Source organism: Bubalus bubalis, chromosome 16, assembly GCF_019923935.1.
Source record: "Bubalus bubalis isolate 160015118507 breed Murrah chromosome 16, NDDB_SH_1, whole genome shotgun sequence".
Classification (NCBI taxonomy): Eukaryota; Metazoa; Chordata; class Mammalia; order Artiodactyla; family Bovidae; genus Bubalus; species Bubalus bubalis.
In genome coordinates this window covers 47,558,205-47,579,075 of record NC_059172.1, presented here as the reverse complement: position 1 = coordinate 47,579,075, position 20,871 = coordinate 47,558,205, and the positions used below count along the sequence as shown (strand labels likewise).

General features: G+C 41.9%; 1 protein-coding gene across 4 annotated transcripts; it reads left to right on the top strand.

Moving 5' to 3' along the window:
* Nucleotides 1-6,720: 6,720 nt before the first annotated feature.
* LOC102394123 (calcitonin receptor-stimulating peptide 2) lies at nt 6,721-20,528 on the top strand. Of its 4 annotated transcripts, none has more exons than XM_045162947.1 (7): nt 6,721-6,978; nt 15,346-15,963; nt 16,611-16,663; nt 16,991-17,065; nt 18,060-18,154; nt 18,892-19,020; nt 19,562-20,528. In XM_045162947.1, exons 2-7 carry the CDS (start codon nt 15,921-15,923, stop codon nt 19,722-19,724), a joined length of 558 nt encoding a protein of 185 aa, XP_045018882.1. In that variant the 5' UTR covers nt 6,721-6,978; nt 15,346-15,920; the 3' UTR covers nt 19,725-20,528. The 4 variants fall into 4 exon arrangements, with proteins under 4 accessions (XP_045018882.1, XP_045018881.1, XP_044785506.1 ...); XM_045162946.1 differs by having other exon boundaries at nt 15,346-16,663; nt 19,562-19,745; nt 19,937-20,528; XM_044929571.2 differs by having other exon boundaries at nt 6,723-6,978; nt 15,346-16,663.
* Nucleotides 20,529-20,871: the final 343 nt, after the last annotated feature.

Genomic DNA, 20,871 nt, shown 5'->3' with positions numbered 1-20,871 from the left:
TTGGCACTCAGCCTTCTTCACAGTCCAACTCTCACATCCATACATGACCACTGGAAAAACCATAGCCTTGACTAGATGGACCTTTTTGGCAAAGTAATATCTCTGCTTTTTAACATGCTGTCTAAATTGGTCATAGGTTTTGTTCCAAGGAACAAGCGCCTTTTGATTTCATGGCTGCAGTCACCATCTGCAGTGATTTTGGAGCCCCAAAAAACAAAGTCAGCCACTATTTCCACTGTTTCCCCATCTATTTGCCATGAAGTGATGGGACCGGATGCCATGATCTTAGTCATCTGAATGTGGAGCTTTAAGCCAATTTTTTCACTCTCCTCTTTGACTTTCATCAAGAGGCTCTTTAGTTCTTCTTCACTTTCTGCCATAAGGGTGGTAACATCTGCATATCTGAGGTTATTGATATTTCTCCCAGCAATCTTGATTTCAGCTTGTGCTTCCTCCAGCCCAGCGTTTCTCATGATGTACTCTGCATAGAAGTTAAATAAGCAGGGTGACAATATACAGCCTTGACGTACTCCTTTTCCTATTTGGAACTAGTAGTATTATATTAATTTTAAACTGTAAAAAGAAAGATAATGTGATATCAACTAGTACAAGGCTGTTGGCCTTATATGTCTTCTTCTTTGTTTTTTTTTTTTTAATATTTATTTATTTAGCTGCCCTGGGTCTTAGTTGCGACATGCGGGATCTTTTGTTGAGGAGTGTCAGATCTATTCCCTGACCAGGGATGAAACTCAGGCCCCCTGCATTGAGAGCACAGGATCTTAGCCACTGGACCATCAGGGAAGTTCTGGTTCTGCATGTCTTATAGATGCTGAGAGAGGACAGTATTAGTGTCCAGCATGTTAAGTTATGTTCTTATAGTGTCAATGAAATCAAGAAAGTATTAAAAACTATATTCATTATATTCTTTTAAGAATGAAGAGGAGCACTGTTTGCAGATGACATGATTCTCTACATAGAAAACCCTAAAGACACAACCAGAAAATTACTAGAGCTAATCAATGAATATAGTAAAGTTGCAGGATATAAAATTAACACACAGAAATCCCTTGCATTCCTATACACTAACAATGAGAAAACAGAAAGAGAAGCTAAGGAAACAATTCCATTCACCACTGTGACAAAAAGAACAAAATACTTAGGAATAAATCTACCTAAAGAAACAAAAGACTTATATACAGAAAAACTATAAAACACTGATGAAAGAAATCAAAGATGACACAAATGGATGGAAAAATATATCATGTTCATGGATCGGAAGAATCAATATAATGCAAATGAGTATACTACCCAAAGCAGTCTTTAGATTCAATGCAATCCCTATCAAGCTACCAATGGTATTTGTCAGAGAACTAGAACAAATAATTTCACAATTGGTATGGAAATACCAAAAACCTCGAATAGCCAAAGCAATCTTGAGAAAGAAGAATGGAACTGGCGGAATCAACCTACCTGACTTCAGGCTCTACTACAATGCTACAGTCATCAAGACAGTATGGTACTGGCACAAAGACAGAAATATAGATCAATGGAACAAACTAGAAAGCCCAGAGATAAATCCATGCACCTATGGACACCTTATCTTTGACAAAGGAGGCAAGAATATACAATGGACACAAGACAATTTCTTTAACAAGTGGTGCTAGGAAAAGAATGAAACTAGAAACACTTTCTAACACCATACGCAAAAATAAATTCAAAATGGATTAAAGATCTAAATGTAAGACCAGAAACTATAAAACTCCTAGAGGAAAACATAGGCAAAACACTCTCTGACACAAATCACAACAGGATCCTCTATGACCCACCTCCCAGAGTAAGGGAAATAAAAGCAAAAATAAACAAATGGGACCTAATTAAACTCAAAAGCTTTTGAACAATGAAGGAAACTATAAGTAAAGTAAAAAGACAGCCTTCAGAATGGGAGAAAGTAATAGCAAACAAAGCAACTGACGAAGAATTAATCTCAAAAATATACAAGCAGCTCCTGCAGCTCAATTCCAGAAAAATAAACAACCCAATCAAAAAATGGGCCAAAGTACTAAACAGACATTTCTCCAAAGAAGACATACAGATGGCTAACAAACACATGAAAAGATGCTCAACATCAATCATTATCAGAGAGATGCAAATTAAAACCACAATGAGGTACCATCTCACACCAGTCAGAACGGCTACTATCACAAAGTCTACAAACAAGAAATGCTGGAGAGGGTGCAGAGAAAAGGGAAGTCTCTTACACTGTTGGTGGGAATGCAAACTAGTACAGCCACTATGGAGAAGAATGTAGAGATTGCTTAAAAAACTTGAAATAGAACTCCCACACGAGTCAGCAATCCCACTGCTGGGCATACACATCAAGGAAACCAGAACTGAAAGAGACACGTGTACCCCAATGGTCATCACAGCACTGTTTAAAATAGCTAGAACATGGAAGCAACCTAGATGTCCATCGGCAGATGAATGGATAAGAAAGCTGTGGTACATGTACAGAATGGAATATTACTCGGTTATTAAAAAGAATGCATTTGAATCAGTTCTAATGAGGTGGATGAAACTGGAGCCTATTATACAGAGTGAAGTAAGTCAGAAAGAAAAACAGCAATACAGTATATTAATGCATATGTATGGAATTTAGAAAGATGGTAACAATGGCCCTATATGCGAGACAGAAAAAGAGACACAGATGTAAATAACAGTCTTTTGGACTTGATGGGAGAAGGTGAGGGTGGGATGATTTGAGAGAATAGTATTGAAACATGTACATTATCATATGTGAAACAGATCCCCAGTCCAGGTTCGATGCAGGAGACAGGGCGCTCAGGGCCAGTGCACTGGGATGACCCTGAGGGATAAGATGGGAAGGGAGGTGGGAGCGGGGTTCAGGATGGGGGACACATGTACACCCATGGCTGATTCCTGTCAATGTATGGCAAAAACCACTACAATATTATAAAGTAATTAGGCTCCAATTAAAATAAATTAATTAATTTTTAAAAATAAAATAAAAAAGAATGAAGAGGAGAATGCAATATATGTTTTCTAATTTCCCATACAAATTGATGTAATTTGAAACTTGATGGCATGCATGCTTTTGTGCTAAGTCTCTTCAGTCAGGTCCAATTCTGTGCAACCTTATAGTCCAGACTATAGCCCAGCAGGCTCCTCTGTCCATGGGATTCTCTAAGGAAGAATACTGGAGTGGGTTCCCATGCCCTCTTCTAGGGGATCTTTCTGCCCCAGGGATTGAACCCATGTCTCTTATAAGTCTCCTGCATTGGCAGGTAGGTTCTTTTCTCTAGCAACACCTGGGAAGCCCACTTGATGGGGTAGAGATAAGCTTTTGTTTCAATAACAATAATAGACCCGACTCAAGTGCATACTCCATGCCAGGCAGTGTGCCAGGTGTTTAATATAAATTATCATTAACCTGCTGGGCAATGACACTGCAACCTGACTAGGCAGGTATCTGAGAGGATAGGAAAGGCAGATTTATTCTTTTGGGCCTTGACTATTAGTTTTATTTTGAGAACTAAAAACCCAGATTGCCTCTTTCTTAAGAAAGCAGAGGAGTATGTAATGATTTCATTTAATTTACTCTATTAACCTGATACAATTTGGCACTTGAAGGGATAAGCCTTGTTTATAATAATAATAATGGCCACTACTCTTAAGTATCTGCTTCTTGCCAAGTAGGGGCTTCCCAGGTGGCTCAGATGGTAAAGCATCTGCCCGCATTGTGGGAGACCTGGATTCGATCCCTGGGTCAGGAAGATCCCTTGGAGAAGGAAATGGCAACCCACTCCAGTACACTTGCCTGGAAAATTCCATGGATGTAGGAGACTGGTAGGCTACAATCCATGGGGTTGCAAAGAGTCAGACATGACTGAACAACTTCACTCTCTTTCTTTACTACTTGCCAAGTAATACGTCTGGTCTTCAACATAAATACCTTTACTACTCCTAGACAGTTATTATTATTCCCATTTTACATGCTAAGAAACTGACAGAGGGAGATAACTGTGTGCTGGAGGACAAAAAGTGAGTGGTGGAGACAACTTAAATCCAGCTGGCTAAGACACCAACTTATTATCTTCATGACTCAGATAACCACGATGGCGTGATCACTCACCTAGAGCCAGACATCCTGGAATGCAAAGTCAAGTGGGCCTTAGGAAGCATCACTATGAACAAAGCTAGTGGAGATTTTTCAAACAGTTGAGCTATTTCAAATTCTAAAAGATGATGCTGTGCAAGTGCTGCACTCATATGCCAGCAAATTTGGAAAACTCAGCAGTGGCCATAGGACTGGAAAAGGTCAGTTTTAATTACAATCCCAAAGAAAGGCAAAGCCAAAGGACGCTCAAACTACCACACAATTGCAGTCATCTCACATGCTAGCAAAGTAATGCTCAAAATTCTCCAAGCCAGGCTTCAGCAATACATGAACCATGAACTTCCAGATATTCAACCTGGATTTAGAAAAGGCAGAGGAACCAGAGATCAAATTGCCAACATCCATTGCATCATTGAAAAAACAAGAGAGTTCCAGAAAACCATCTACTTCTGCTTTATTGACTACGCCAAAGCCTTTGACTGTGGATCACAACAAACTCTGTAAAATTCTTCAAGAGATGGGAATACCAGGCCACCTTACCTGCCTTCTGAGCAAGCTGTATGCAGGTCAAGAAGCAACAGTTAGAACTGGAAATGGAACAGACTGATTCCAAATTGGGAAAGGAGTACATCAAGGCTGTATATGGTCACCCTGCTTATTTAACTTATATACAGAGTACATCATGTGAAATGCCGGGCTGAATGAAGCACAAGCTGGAATCAAGATTGTCAGGAGAAATACCAATAACCTCAGATATGCAGACGACACCACCGTTATGGCAGAAAGCAAAGAAGAACTAAAGAGCCTCTTGATGAAGGTGAAAGAGGAGAGTGAAAAAGTTGCCTTAAAACTCAACATTCAGAAAACAAAGATCATGGCATCCGTTCCCATCACTTCATGGGAAGTAGATGGGGAAACAATGAAAACAGTGAGAGACTTTATATTTTTGGGCTCCAAAGTCACTGCAGATGGTGACTGCATCCATGAAACTAAAAGACCCTTGCTCCTTGGAAGAAAAGCTATGACCAACCGAGACAGCATAGTAAACAGTGGAGACATTACTTGGCCAACAAATGTCTGTCTAGTCAAAGCTATGGTTTTTCCAGTAGCCATGTATGGATGTGAGAGTTGGACTATAAAGAAAGCCGAGCGCCAAAGAACTGATGCTTTTGAACTGTGGTGTTGGAGAAGACTCTTGAGAGTCCTTTGGATGGCAAGGAGATCAAACTAGTTAATCCTAAAGGAAATCAGTCCTGAATATTCATTGGAAGGACTGATACTGAAGCTGAAACTCCAGTACTTTGGCCACCTGATATGAAGAACTGACTCCTTTGAAAAGATCCTGATGCTGGGAAAGATTGAAGACAGGAGGAGAAGGGGATGACAGAGAATGAGATAGTTGGGTGGCATCACCGACTTGATGGACATGAATTTGAGTAAGCTCCAGGGGTTGGTGATGGACAGGGATGCCTGGAGTACTGCAGTCCATGGGGTCACAAAGAGTTAGACATGACTGAGTGACGGAACTGAACTGAACACACCAAAGTCTTACTTTTCCCAATCCCAGGTGACCCCTTATAGGCACCTCGTGGTTCTCTGACAGTGTTCAAAAAGGAGTCATCAATATTAGGACCTTTGTAGTATGCTGGGAAGATTCCTATTTCTATTCCTTTTCTCCATGGAGCATTGTTCTCAGCCTGGGAGAGGAGAGATATTCTGTATCTGGTAAGGCTGAACTAAGAGAGAATTTTAATCATCTAAGAAGAACCCATCCAGAGTAACTCCTTGACATGACCAGTTGAGTCTATCCATCTCTCAGAGTGACCAGCCTGGTCCTCCTCAACCATACTCATTTCTTTCCCTGGAAGCTGAACTCACCCTAAAAACAACCTTTTGACTTCCAAAGGAATCTCTCCTGGTGCTTATAGCAAGAAGGAGCCTGCAGGGTTGGAAGGAGGCAGCCTGCGGAGGTTGGAAAAAGGAGCCTCCAGGGCAAGTCTGGACAGTGAAGTGGAGCCTGGCGTGCTGCAGTCTATGGCGTAGCAAAGAGTTGGGCACAGCTGAGGAACTGAACAACAGGGTTAGAACTCCCCCAACCCCAGAAGTCCACACCCTAATCCTTGGAAATGAAAATATATTATTTTACATGGCAAATTCAGTTCAGTTTAGTCGCTCAGTCATGTCCGACTCTTTGTGACCCCGTGGGCTACAGCACACCAGGCCTCCCTGTCCATCACCAACCCCTGGAGCTTACTCAAACTCATGTCCATTGAGTCAGTGGTGCCATCCAACCATCTCATCCTCTGTCATCCCCTTCTCTTCCTGCCTTTAATCTTTCCCAGTATCAGGGTCTTTTCAAATAAATCAGTTCTTTGCATCAGGTGGCCAAAGTACTGGAGATTCAGCTTCAGCATCAGTCCTTCCAATGAATATTCAGGACTGATTTCCTTTAGGATGGACTGGTTGGATCTCCTTGCAGTTCTTTACATGCAAAAGAGACTTTGAAGATGTAATTAAACTAAGGACTTTGAGATGGGGAGATTATCCTGGATTTATCCAGGTGAGTCCAATAAAATCACAAGACTCCTTCCAAGTAGAAGAAGGAAACAGAAGAGGAGGCTGGGGTGAGGTGATAGGAGGACTCAAATGGCCAATACTAAAAATGGAGGAAGGTTCTGAAAATGGAGGAAGGGGGCCTTGAGCCAAGGAACATGCTGGCCACTAGAAACAGGAAATAGAAAGGAAATTAATTCTTCTCTAGAACCTCCAGAAAGGACCCAAGCCTGCCAAGAATTTTGCAAATTGAGCACCACGTTGGACCTGAGACTTCTAACCACAGACGTGTAAGTTAATAAACTTGTATTGAGTTATGACACTAGAGTAGTGATAATTTGCTATAGCAGCAATATGGAAGGAGTACTAATTCCCTGGGCTTTCCAGGTGGCTCAGTGGTAAAGAACCCACCTGCCAATGCAGGAGATGTAAGAGACATTCAATCCCTGAGTCAGGAATATCCCCTGGAAGAAGGTATGGCAACACACTCCAGTATTCTTGCCTCGAGAATCTCATAGACAGAGGAGCCTGGTGGGGTTACAGCCCATAGGGTCACAAAGAGTCGGACACTACTGAAGCGATTTAGCATGCACACACTAATTCCCTATCTTTTATTGTTCTTTAATTATTTCATCTGTGTGAGTATTACTTCCCTGTTGTTTCTACTGCTGCTAAGTTGCTTCAGTTGTGTCCAACTCTGTGACCCCATAGACGGCAGCCCACCAGGCTTCCCCATCCCTGGGATTCTCCAGCAAGAACACTGGAGTGGGTTGCCATTTCCTTCTCCAATGCATGAAAGTAAAAATTGAAAGTGAAGTCACTCAGTCGTGTCCAACTCTTAGCGACCCCATGGACTGCAGCCTACCAGGCTCCTCTGTCCATGGATTTTCCAGGCAAGAGTACTGGAGTCCTAGGAGACCATAATGATTCTTAGGAGATTGGTCTTATTCTTTTCCTCTTTCTTTTTCAGGTTCAATTAGATATAAGCTTTAGGCTCTAGGTGAACTCACCAAGCAGTCACATTACAAAACTTCTGCAGACAACTTGCAGAAAGCATGGCATCCAGGCAAGCACTAAGAGTTGTAGACCCATATTTATTAAGAAGAGAAAGATCTGGTGCTGCCAGTCCAGGTGGCAAGCTCTCTCTCCCCTGTCAGAGGGCACTGTTACATATTTTACTATCAACAGTACAAGCGCTAAATATCACTCCGCCTCTTCCTCCTATTTTGAAAATTCTCCCTCTTCATGTTTAGCAACATTTTACAGACATATATCATACCTAAGCATATAGACATAACATATATAACTATACATTATTGAATATACCATTGCTATTTTTATTTTGAACAAATTGTTATCTGTTGGATTAACTAAGTATAGGAAAAATAAATTGATTTGATACTTGATACCTATTCATGTTGTCTTATCACCTTTTTAATTTTTGGATGGCTGGACATGATGTACCAGGTCAAAGGAAATGCCAGAAATAGACCATTATGTGGTAGTGAGGTGTGGGGGCATGGAAAGATTTCCATAGCCCTATAATTAGGTCTCAGCCGTTTAGTGAGACTATTCCTCCAGACTGTGAGCTTCACGGGTGTTTTTCAATTTTTATACTTCCCCACATAGGTGAGAGAGGCAGCTAGAGAATCCTGGAATTGGTGGTTTCCCTACTCCCACCTGAAAGCTTAGGATCGAAGTTAATTGGGAATTTCCCTTCCCCCAGGTCACTTAGGCTCTGATAATACCTCAGCAAAGTTAGGCTCTGATTAACTTAATAAGGGCAGACCTTATTAAGTAAAAACAGAATGCTCTGGTTCATTTCAAAAGGGTTCTTTTCTCCTTTCCAGGTTGAAAGCACAAAGGAATTTTTCTCCAATATTTACTGTGAGAACCTAGTTGAGCTACTGGGGTTAAGTTGCAGATAGTGGCAGCTTAGGAAGGTGAGCTTTTAAGTTTCAGAAATTGCCCACATCGAGCCTCCTGCAAGTTGTCAGTTACAGTTCAGGTTTTCCTACTCTGTCTGGGGCTGGTTTCAGGTGAGTTTGGCCTTGTGAGTGTCTGCTCTGGAAAGCCATTACTCCCTGCATTCACCTGTCTGTCTCCCGAGTCTTGAGGGCAGAAATTTGCCCATACAGTCCTTATCTCTCTTAGGGCTCCTAGAAGAATTGTTGATATTTTTATTCTATTTAACTTTTTATTTGTTATTGTGACTTCTAAACTCCTTGTAAGTGGAACCCTATACAATCAATGTTCAATTAAAATTCTCTGGTTAATTGGACAGTTCTGAGTTTCCCCCAAACTGAAAAGAGTGAATTTGTGTTGTTATTGCTACTACTCTGAAGATGTTATTGTTGGGGTTTTGCTGTTGTTGCTGGTGGTGACTCTATATCATATACAAATTATATAGAATGAAAGGAATAACCTAGAGGAGAACTTCAGGAGAACATTCTTTGACATGAATTGTAGCAAGATTTTCTTAGATCTGTGTCCCAAGGCAAAATAAATGAAAGCAAAAATAAACAAATAGGACCTAATCAAATGCAAAAGCTCTTGCACAGCAAAGGAGACCATCAACGAAACAAAAAGACAGCCTATGGAAGTGGGGGAATATATTTACAACAATGTAACTGACAGGGTGTCAATATCAAAGATATACAAATAGCACATACAGCTCAATATGCCCAATCAAAAAATGGGAGGAGGAGCTGAATATACATTTTTCTAAAGAAGACATACAGATGGCCAATAGGCATAAGAAAGGATATGTGATAGGAATCACTTCACGCTAGTCAGAAGGGCTATAATAATAATGATTGGTGGAAAGGGTGTGGAGAACAGGGAACCCTCCTACACTGTTGATGAGAATATAAACTGGTGCAACCAGTATGGAGAGAAGTATGTAGGTTTCTTAAAAAATTAAAATAGAGATACCAAATGATCCAGAGATACCATATGCACTCCTGGGCATAATCTGGAGAAAACTATAATTCAGAAATATGCATGCACCCCAATGTTCAATAGCAGCACTGTTTAGCTAAGTCATGAAAAAAACCTAAATATTCCTCAGCAGATGAATGGATAAAGATGTGATACATATATACAGTGGAATATTACTGACCCATAAAAAAGAATGAATTAATGCCATTTGCAACAACATGAATGGACCCAGAAATCATCACACTAAGTGAAGTCAGAAAGAAAAAGACAAATACCATATGATATCACTTATATGTGGAATCTAAAATATGACACAAATGGACTTATCTATGAAACAGAAACAGACTCACAGACATAGAGAAAAGACTTGTGGTTGTCAAGGGGGAGGGATGGGTTGGGAGTTTGGGATTAGCAGATACTATTATACATAGAATGAATAAACAACAAGGTTCTACTGTGTAGCACAGGAAACTATATTCAAAGTCCAGTGATTTAAAAAAATGGAAAAGAAGATGACAAAGAATGTATATATGTATATAACTGAAGAACTGTGCCATACAGTAGAAATTAACACAGCATTGTAAATCAGCTATACATGGGTAAAATAAGTTTCTTTAAAAAATGTGTATACCGTGGCAGATGCATGTTGATGTATGGCAAAACCAATACAATATTGTAAAGTAAAAAAATATATATATACATAATAAAAATGGATATATAGAGGAAAATTACTCAGCTATTAAAAAGACTGAAATAATACCATTTGCAGCAACACAGATGGACCTATAGATTATCATTTTAAATGAACTAAGTCAGGCATAGATGAAGACAAATATCATATGAAATCACTTACATGTGCGATCTAAAAAAAGATACAAATAAACTTATTTACAAAACTGAAATAGATTCACATAGAAAACAAACTTATGTTTACTAAAGGGGGAAGGAGAGGAAGGGTAAGTTGTGCATTGGGAATTACATATACATACTATTATATATAAAACAGATAACAATGACTTACTGTATGGCATGGGGAACTATATTCAATATCTTATAATAACCTATAATGAAAAGAATCTGAAAGAATATGTATATATAACTAAATCACTTGCTGTACACCTGAAATTAATAAAACTTTGTAAATCAACTACACTTCAATAAAAAAAAAAAAAGAAAAGTCATCAGAAACAAGCTAAAAATTTTAAAAGACACATGCATCCCAATGTTCATAGCAGCACTATTTACAGCAGCCAAGACATGAAAACAACCAAAGTGCCCATCAGATGACTGACTTAAGATGTGGCACATATATACAATAGATTATTACTCAGCAAAAAAAGAGAATGGAATTTTGCCATTGGCAACGACATGGATGACTGTAAAGAATATTATGCATAGTGAAAAGAGTCAGAGAAAGACAAATATTACATGATATCCCTTATATGTGAAATCTAAAATATAATACAAATGAATCTGTATACAAAACAGAAGCAAACGCACGTAGAAAACAAGTTTATGGTTACTGAAAGGAAGAGGGAATTAGGGAGGGACAAATTAGGAGTAACAGATAAAAACTATGTAAAATAGAAAAGAAACAGGATTTTCTGTATAGCACAAGGAATTATACCCTGTAATTATATCCTGTAATAACATATAATGGAATACAATCAGGAAAAAAAAACAAAACTGAATCACTATGCTGTATGCCTGAAACTAATATAGTATTGTAAATCAACTATACTTCAATTTAAAGAATAAAAGGCATAAGCCTTTAGGAGTCACCTTTTTTTATTCTTATTTTTTAAAATATTCATTTATTTGACTGTGCCAGATCTTGGTTGCATCATACAGAATCTTTCCTTAAGGTGCGTTGACTCTCTAGTTGCAGCACTCAGGCATAGTTGCTCCACAGCATATGGGATCTTAGTTCCCTTGATCAGGGATCAAACCTGCCTCCCCTGCGTTACAAGGTGGATTTTTAAACTCTGGAACCACTAAGGAAGTCCCTAGGTGTAACCTTTTTAATTTGAAGATAATGAGAGACATCTTTTTCTGCACTCCACCTACCAAGGACAGCAAGTCAGGACCTCAGACCTTCCAGGAGGCCTTAGAGTAGTATTTCAAACAGAGAGATCCAGAAACATGTTGGGCAGATAGGAGGGTGGATATGCTGCATAACTGGGTGTTATACAGCATGCTTATTCTTGAGAGTGAGTGCAGGCTTCATAGATGTAGGTCATAATCATCCAGGTATATGCATGTTCAGGGTGCAACTGAGAGTGGATGCCACATGGGTCCCTCTGTGTGCCAGTGTAATTTTGCCAGTGCCTGTGGTTTAGGAGTAGGCACATGTTTGGAGACAATATTGAGTTCATGTGTGTGGAAAAGTATGACTTGAAACATGAGGATTAGGTCCCACAGTAAGTCTTCAACACCATCAAGACTGCAGCCAGCAAAAAAAATTTTCCTTTTTGTATATTCCATCATGTAAAAAAAAAAGTTCACAAATTTGTGAAAGTGAAATCATGCTTTGATATGAAAGAAGATATCATAAGAGAAGCTAGCAAATATTTATAGATGAATGAAAATGAAGAATACAACATACTAAAAGTTATAGGATGCTATGAAAGCAATGCTAAAGGGGAAATTATAGCCTCAAATGCTTAATTAAAGAACAAGAAAGATCTCAAATCAACATTCTAACTTAACAACCTAAGAAACAAAGTACAAATTAAATGCAAAGACATCAGAAAAAAAGGAAGTAATAAAGACTGTAAGGGTAAGGGTTTTTCGCTCAGTTGAGTCCAACTCTGTGACTCCATGGACTGTAGAACACCAAGCTCCTCTAGCCATGGGATTCTCCAGGCAAGAATACTAGAGTAAGTTGCCATTCCCTTCTCCAGGGAATCTTCCCAACCCAGGGTCTCCCACTTTGCAGGCAGATTCTTTATCAGAGCCACCAGAAAGCAGGGTAAATGAAATAGAGGGAGAAAAAACAGTAGAGAAAAATCAAAGAATCCATAACTGGTTCTTCAAAAACATTAACAAAATTGAATGTTTTACCTAGTAGACTAATTAAAAAAGAGAAGACTCATATTACTTAATCAGAAATGATAGAGGGACATTACTACCAATTTGATACAAATTTAAAAAAATGAAATTTTATTGTGAAAAACCACATGCCAAAAAATTGGATAACCTAGGTGAAATGGACAAATTCCTAGAAACATAAAACCTACCAAAATTAAATCAAAAAGAAATAGAAAACCCAAGGGAATTCTCTAGCAGTCCAGTGGTTCAGACTCCACAAAACAAAGACTACTTTTGCTTCGAAGGGTATGAGTGGGGAATTAAGACCCTGCAAGTCATGCCACGTGCTTCCCAGGTGGTGCTGAAAAGTTAAGTGAAAGTGTTAGTTGCTCAGTCATGTCTGACTGTGAGACCACGTGCACCACAGCCTGCCAGGTTCCTCTGTCCATGGAATTTTCCAGGCAAGAATACTGGAATGAGTTGCCATTCGTTTCTCCAGGGGATCTTCATGACCCAGGGATCAAACCTGGGTCTCCAGCATGCCAGGCCAATTCTTTCTGTCTGAGCCACAGGTGGCACTAATGGTAAAGAATCCGCCTGCCAATGCAGGAGACACAAGAGAGGCAGCTTCAATCCCTGGGTCAGGAAGATCCCCTGGAGTAGGAAATAACAGTTCAGTTCAGTTGCTCAGTCATGTCTGACTCTTTGTGACCCCATGGACTGCAGCACACCAGCCTTCCCTGTCCATCACCAACTCCCGGAGCTTACTCAAACTCATGTCCATTGAGTCAGTGATGCCACCCAACCATCTCCTCCTCTGTTATCCCCTTCTCCTCCTGCCTTCAATCTTTGCCAGCATCAGGGTCTTTTCAAAGGAGTCAGTTCTTCACATCAGATGCCCAAAATATTGGAGTTTCAGCTTCAGCATCAGTCCTTCCAATGAATATTCAGGACTGATTTCCTTTAGGATTAACTGGTTTGATCTCCTTGCCATCCAAAGGACTCTCAAGAGTCTTCTCCAACACCACAGTTCAAGAGCATCAGTTCTTCAGTGCTCAGCTTTCTTTATAGACCAACTCTCACATCCATACGTGGCTACTGGAAAAACCATAGCTTTGACTAGACAGACATTTGTTGGCCAAGTAATGTCTCCACTGTTTACTATGCTGTCTCGGTTGGTCATAGCTTTTCTTCCAAGGAGCAAGGGTCTTTTAATCTCATGGCTGCAATTACCATCTGCAGTGATTTTGGAGCCCAAAAATATAAAGTCTCTCACTGTTTCCATTGTTTCCCCATCAATTTGCCATGAAGTGATGGGACTGGATGCCATGATCTTAGTTTTCTGAATTTGTGTTTTAAGGCAACTTTTTCACTCTCCTCTTTCACTTTTATCAAGAGGCTCTTTAGTCCTTCACTTTCTGCCATAAGGGTGGTGTCAGCTGTGTATCTGAGGTTATTGGTATTTCTCCTGACAATCTTGATTCCAGCTTGTGCTTCATCCAGCCCAGCATTTTGCATAATATATTCTGCATATAAGTTAAATAAGCAACAGTTAGAACTGGACATGGAATGACAGACTGGTTCCAAATTGGGAAAAGAGTACATCAAGGCTGTATATTGTCACTTGCTTATTTAACTTATATGCAGGGAATAACAACCCACTCCAGTATTCTTGCCTGAAATTTTCCATGGGCAGAGGAGCTTGACAGGCTATATAGTCCATAGGACCACAGAGAGTCAGACACAACTGGGCAACTACGCACACACACATAAATACACACACACATAAGCCACACCACATGGAAAAACAAACAAGCAAAAACAAACAAGCAAACAAACAAAATCCAAAATACCTATAATTAGCACAGATTAAATCAGTAATCAAAAACCCTTCAGCAGTGAATTCCCTAGCAGTCCACTAGTTGGGATTCCACACTGTCACTGACAAGATCCCAGTTTAATCCCTGGTCTGTTGTTCAGTCACCTCAGTCCTGTCCAACTCTTTGGGATCCCGTGGACTGCAGCGTGCCAGGCCTCCAAGTCCTTCACTATCACCCAGAGCTTGCTCAAACTCATGTCCATTGAATCGGTGATGCCATCCAACCATCTCATCCTCTACACCCTCTTCTCCTCCCGCCTTCAATCTTTCCCAGCATTAGGATCTTTTCCAGTGAATCCACTCTTACCTGTAACTGGCAGAGCCCACTTACATGCCACACAGTATCTGCATTGCCGTGATCGCCAATTTGGTCTTGAGCCCCTAAACCCCAAAACTGTCTCATACCCTGATTTCTTCTTCTAGACTTCAGGATGTGGTCCGCCATCCCGAACCCTTCGCTTGTGCATTTTGCCTTTCCCGGCTCTGTACCTCATTGCACTTGCGCACTTCCCACTAGTTACTCCGATCTCCGCATCCCTTGCCGCCCGGTCTGAAGAGAGCCGATATCAGATACCCAGTTTCCCCGCCCCAAGATTTTATTCCCTTGAATTGATGCCACTCCTGGGCTTAAAAAGCAGAAAACTGGGATAAGAGCAGCTTCGAGGTTCATGTTCTAAGCCGTGAGACCACGAACCTGAAAGGGGAAGAGATGTGCCGCGAGGCAGGCGTGTCGAATGGAACACTGAGGTTTCTTGACACTGAGGTCTGGGTGTGAACCTGTCACTCGGTCACTCATGTCTCGTTTCAGCTAGAATCATTTCTCCTGGGATCTGTGCCCCATCCCCCAGCTCCCCCGCTCCGCAATGCCGCTGCAGTTCTTGCCGCGCTGGAGGGTCTCTACAGGCTGCTTGGATCATGTGCTGTGCGCTCAGACCCAGCGATCCTGTGTACAGTGAGAAGCTTCTTTCTCTGCGTTCTACCTGCTAAGGACAAGTCAGGACCTCGGACCTTCCTGGAAGGCTTAGAGCAGTCGCTCCAACAGAGAGATCCAGAAACCTGTTGGCCAGGGTGTAGGAGGGTCGAGGTGCTGGGCAATCGGGTTTTACAGAGCACGTTTATTCCAGAGAGCCATGGACGCAGGACGTAATCCTGCTCCTGTGTGCTGCACGCTTGCTGCCGGACTGTGAGCATCACCTGGATGCCCCGGTGCACCAGTGTCATTTTGTGAGTGCCTGTGGTTAGGGAGCGCACCTGTTTGGAGTCAGTACTGAGTTTGTGAGTGTGTAAGAGTAGACAGAAGCCAGCACGGGATTACACATCCGCAGGACTCTTCAGCACCATCAAGCTTGGCGGGCTTTCTAGCAGAGGACTGAATTGCAGTAGATGAGGGTGCAGGGCTACCATCACAGGTCACTGGAACATCTTGGTAAACCGCAGCGGGAAGCTGGGCAAATGGTTGGGGAAGGAGGGTGAGCATTAGATGATGAATGGTGGGGGAGGAGGCGTGGGGCTAGAAGTCCGCTTGGAAGCCGGGAGGCGTCTAAGCCTTGCACTTCGCTGCTCAGGCTCAGCGGGGCATCCAGCCCCTCCTTAACCAATGTAGGACCACCCAGCATGACTCCAGGTAGCTGCGGAGGGTGTTGATTGGGAAAGTGTATCGTGATCCCACAGAATCTCCTATGAACTTCCTGGTAAGCTCTTCTAGATCCCTAACTGGGTGGAGAACAGGTACACAGTTAGTAATGATAGCATTGCTTCAAGACTGGAATATGATTCCCATTTCAGAGATAAGTATGTTGAGACTTTACTAGTTTCTAGCCTGCAATCTTTTTACCTGGCAAAGTTACAGCTGGAACAGAGCTGAAATCTGTCAAAGTTCCTGGACTTCCAGGGCTTTATCTCCACATGCCCTGCTCTCCTATGCGCGCTTCCTGCTGCCTGAATCCGACTCCTTGCTTGGGCACAGAATCGTCGACTCTGCTGCGCATTAACCCTGAAGCGCTCTTGGACAGGGGTCTATGGTCAGATCAAGGGGATTCAGGGTTCCCTGTAATGTTGGATTCTACCCTACAGGACTAGGAATGGAGTGGGATGCATGCCTGTTCAAAACCCTTGAAACCCAACAGGTAAAATTAACCGTGACGTCAAATTGTCCTCAAATTCCAACTTACTTTTCCTGTGTTTTTCATTTGTCCTCACCAACCCCACTCTGTGTCCCCTTCCCACCCCCGCCATCAATGACCTCAGTGCAAATACAAGTGGGGTGGTACTTCTGGATGCTCCATGTTCTGGACGCAAGTGGTGACATAATCCTTCTGGGGCTCACATCCTTCCCCTCATTGGTTGCCCGGAGCTCCTGGAACCCCCCCTAGACCCAGAGCAGCGGGAATAAAAGCAGCTGCTCGCGCTGGGAGGTTTCAGAGGCATTCAAGTGTCTCCGCCACTTCTGCCAGAGTGCCATCGCCCACCACCAAAGCTACTGCTGCTGCTCCTTCCTCTGCTCCCAGCCACCTGGTGCCGGCTATCAGGTAAGCCTGGAGATTCCTGCTTAGCTGGGATTCTGTTTCTCTTTCTCCCCTTGCTTCCCTCTCTCTCTCTCCAGTACTTTTTCTTAGCGGATCTCTTCTTGTCTCAACGGCTCTGTCCACTCCTGTCCAGGTCTCTTCGACACACTGCGTTACTCTGCAAGGCTCCTTCCACAGGTAACCCTGAATGGTCTCAGTTTGCAAACTCCCTTCTTCACTCTCCTCATGCCCAGGCTGGCTGCAGTCTCTTTCTCGCGGCTCATGTACTTAGGTCAGTCCGGGATGCTGAGGCTCCCCAGGGCACTGCAGGCTGATCCTGATGCAGGAATAGCTTTATGAAGCCAGTGCTGTCACGGGTCACGTCTTATGTCTAGTGGACCAAGGGAAATGCTTTTCAAATCTAGGACAGTGCAGGCAGGTGGGAAACAGGGACAGGTAGCTGTTAAACAGAAGCCCTCATTTGTGGGTTCTGGGAATTTTTTTTTTTGCCAGTTTAAGTCCTGGGTCCCAATTTGAGACTTCCAGATTGATTCTTACTGGTCATATTTATCAATGTGAACAGCTGAGCATTGGAATTTGGTCCTTCGGTTTCTTGGGGATTCCAACAGCAGAAATTTGTCCTTGGGAACTTCCTTCCCCCACCGTGTGTAGTAAAAGTCCCACACCAGCAGGACAGCTCTGGGTTGTACAAGCGGGAAACTGGTGGTCACAGGTACTCCCAGTATGTCCTGAGTGTGTAAGGTGCTGGTAGGGACCTATAGACCAACATCTTTTCACCCAATTTCCTGCCAGTTTTCATTGCTAAACCAAGCATTCTACAGGCTTACTGGATCATCTAGTGGTTCACTTAGCTATTGCGCATATGATGGTGAAAGGGAGTGAAATGACCAGCCTGAAACCAGGACAACTGGGAGTTAGAGGCACAGGCAGGAGCAGAGCCCAGGTCTGTGGGCTCACGGAAAGACCTGCTACAGGTGGTGACATTCTTTTCTTGCAGAGAGGTATCATGGGGTTCTCGAAGCTGCCCCTCTTCCTGGTCCTCAGCATGCTGATCATCCACCAGGCAGGCATGCTCCAGGCAGCACCATTCAGGTAAGACAGCCCTGCCTGGAGCCCCGTCACTTCCCACAGCCCCTGGAATTATACAATTCTATGTTCTCAGTTGCGCTGTGCTGAATCTGGCTCTTATGAGGGGGTGGTAATGTATGAATGTAAACATGTAGATAAGTTTATCATAAATTTTTTATGAGATGAAGATGTATAGCACACAGTTTATAGATAGACATATGATACATTATATTCCTTGCAAATTTCATATACTGTGAACCTCATAGCATTCTTTTGTTGATTTTTACCAGACATTTTTATCTTTAGGAAACCTAGTTACTAGTTTAACCATAATTTGTGCAATGAGTTGCATCCTAATTTGCTAATTGCTTTGCCAATAAATGTTATTAAATCTGATATATATTTTATCTAATTTCTCACCTTCATTCAAATTACATTAAAGTGAAACCATTTTCAGATTTAAATAATTAATAATGGCTATATTTTATACTAAGCTCATAAAATTCCTGAAAATCTAACCATCACCTTTCACAAGTCTATATGATCCACTTGGACCAAGCCACTTCTCTAGGTCACACCAGATCCTAAATCCTGGTGAAGCAGCAATTTTGGATGAACAATGGCCTACGCCCTGTCCATTGAGAGCTGGTTTAGTCACATCTGTAGGGGAAGTCCCAGAATCCAAGAAACTTCATTGCTTATCCTAGAATGAGGATTTTCGGGGACTCAGAGCACCTGTTGCTCTTGTTTCTCCTCCCCAGGTCGGTCTGGAAAAATGGCCTTGTACCAGCTACACTCACTGAGGAGGAATCGTACTTCCTACTGGCCACAATGGTGAAATATTATGTGCAGAAGGCCAGTGAGCTGGAGTATGAGACTGAGGACTTCGGGTAAATCTGTGTATCCCTCTCAGAACATGGCTTAGATTCTCCATTGGCATACCAGGAAGACATATCCTTAAACATGAGATTGGGGGACTTCCTTGGTGGTCTGTGCTTCTGATGCAGGGGGTCCCAGTTTGATCCCTGGGTGGGGAACTCACGAGTTGGCCACATGTTGATCTCACATGTTGGAAAAAAAAAAAAAAATTGAGATTGGGATAGTGCCATAAGTGTCTCTCTCATCTCATAAGCCTTGGATGATTTTTAATTTACACAGAAAAGACTGGCTGTTACAGATCTATGTTCTAAGACCAGTAACCCAAACCCCCTTTGTTTTATGATACCCCTGGAAATGTCTACAGGGAGTGATTGTAGTATTTTCCCTAATGCTCTAGGCTTTTCTACTGTGATGATCGTATTTAGCAGAAACATTTAAGGTTCACTGGTGCCTCTCAGAGTAGTAATTTTCCACTGATGGTCCCATGGGGCAGCACCTGCCCTCAACCTCTCACTGACAGATCTTTTCATTTTTCTCCATCCTACAAATCAGCATCATTGCCCAGGAGAGAACCAGTAACGCTGCCACCGGCATGACCCATAAGATGGCAGGCTTCCTGGGCAAATCTGGGAGCAAGATTAAGAGGAACATCATGTCCACCAACGTGGCTCCAAAGCCTTTGGCCGGCACCACAGGGATCTTCAGAACCAAGTAGTGAAATAACTCCAGGAAGAAGGTGACCAGCCCAGTACTTCAAATGGCACAGCTGGTGACTGGGTATTACAGACATGCATGCCACATTCTAACCCTCTCTTGGCCCGTACCTTAAAAAAATCCACAGCAGAGTTGCTGAGCCCAGTGTCTAGATACAGAACAGAGAGTCTCAATATCTGAAATCCCTCTAACTTGGATTCATTTGTTTTCCAGTGTCTCCCGGTGATACTGAGATCATCTGCCGGGAAACATAGATCCTATTCATTTTAAAACACTGTTCCAGACTTCTCTGGTGGTCCAGTAGTTAAGACTGCACACTTCCACTACAGGGGGCAAAGGTTCGGGCCCTGGTTGGGGAACTAAGATCCCACATGCTTAAGATCCCTCACTGCAACATGCCACACCATGGTGCAGAAAAAGCAAGCATACAAACAAAAACTGCTCCTTGCAGTTATAATTGTGATTATTCTAGTTTTTGAGTTTGAAAGGCAAAGACCCGACCCTTTGAGAATATTCCCTACAATGTCATCTGGATTCAGAGATAGACTTGGGTTCAAATATTGTGTCCTCTACTATGTCACCATGGGCCAAACCCTCTATAAGCCTGTTTCCCCATTTAACTTGAAGGTAACAATACTAGCTACCTGTTAGCAGCTGAACTCTACTTCTTGTCATTTGCAATGAAAGAAACTTGCAGAAAAAATAGCATGGAAGACCTGCATGTATGCATGCTTGTTGATGTTGAAAATGTTCTTTTCCTTGAAGTAAACTGAAGCTAAATGCAAAATAAAATCATTTGCAGTTATCTAGTGTGCATCTTTTTAATATTTGATTCTATGTTCAGTAAATATGATTCTTGTCTCATCGGCTTATCTGGCAGAAAATTAGGGCCCTGTCAGCCAACTTTGCCAAGAGGTATTACATCCATTATGAATTCAAACTAACTTAGTCTTCATAGACATATTTTGTCCTTAGAAGTATTTTGATTGTGAGATTTTTTTAGTGATAATATATCTGACAATGTTTATTAAATGGCAACCAAACTCTTAGTTTAAAACAAACTTAGCCAAAATACACTACATTTTCCCTGTGCTCTAAAGTTAGAATGTCCTTAAAATAACTTTAATATTCTTTAATGTGTGTGTATG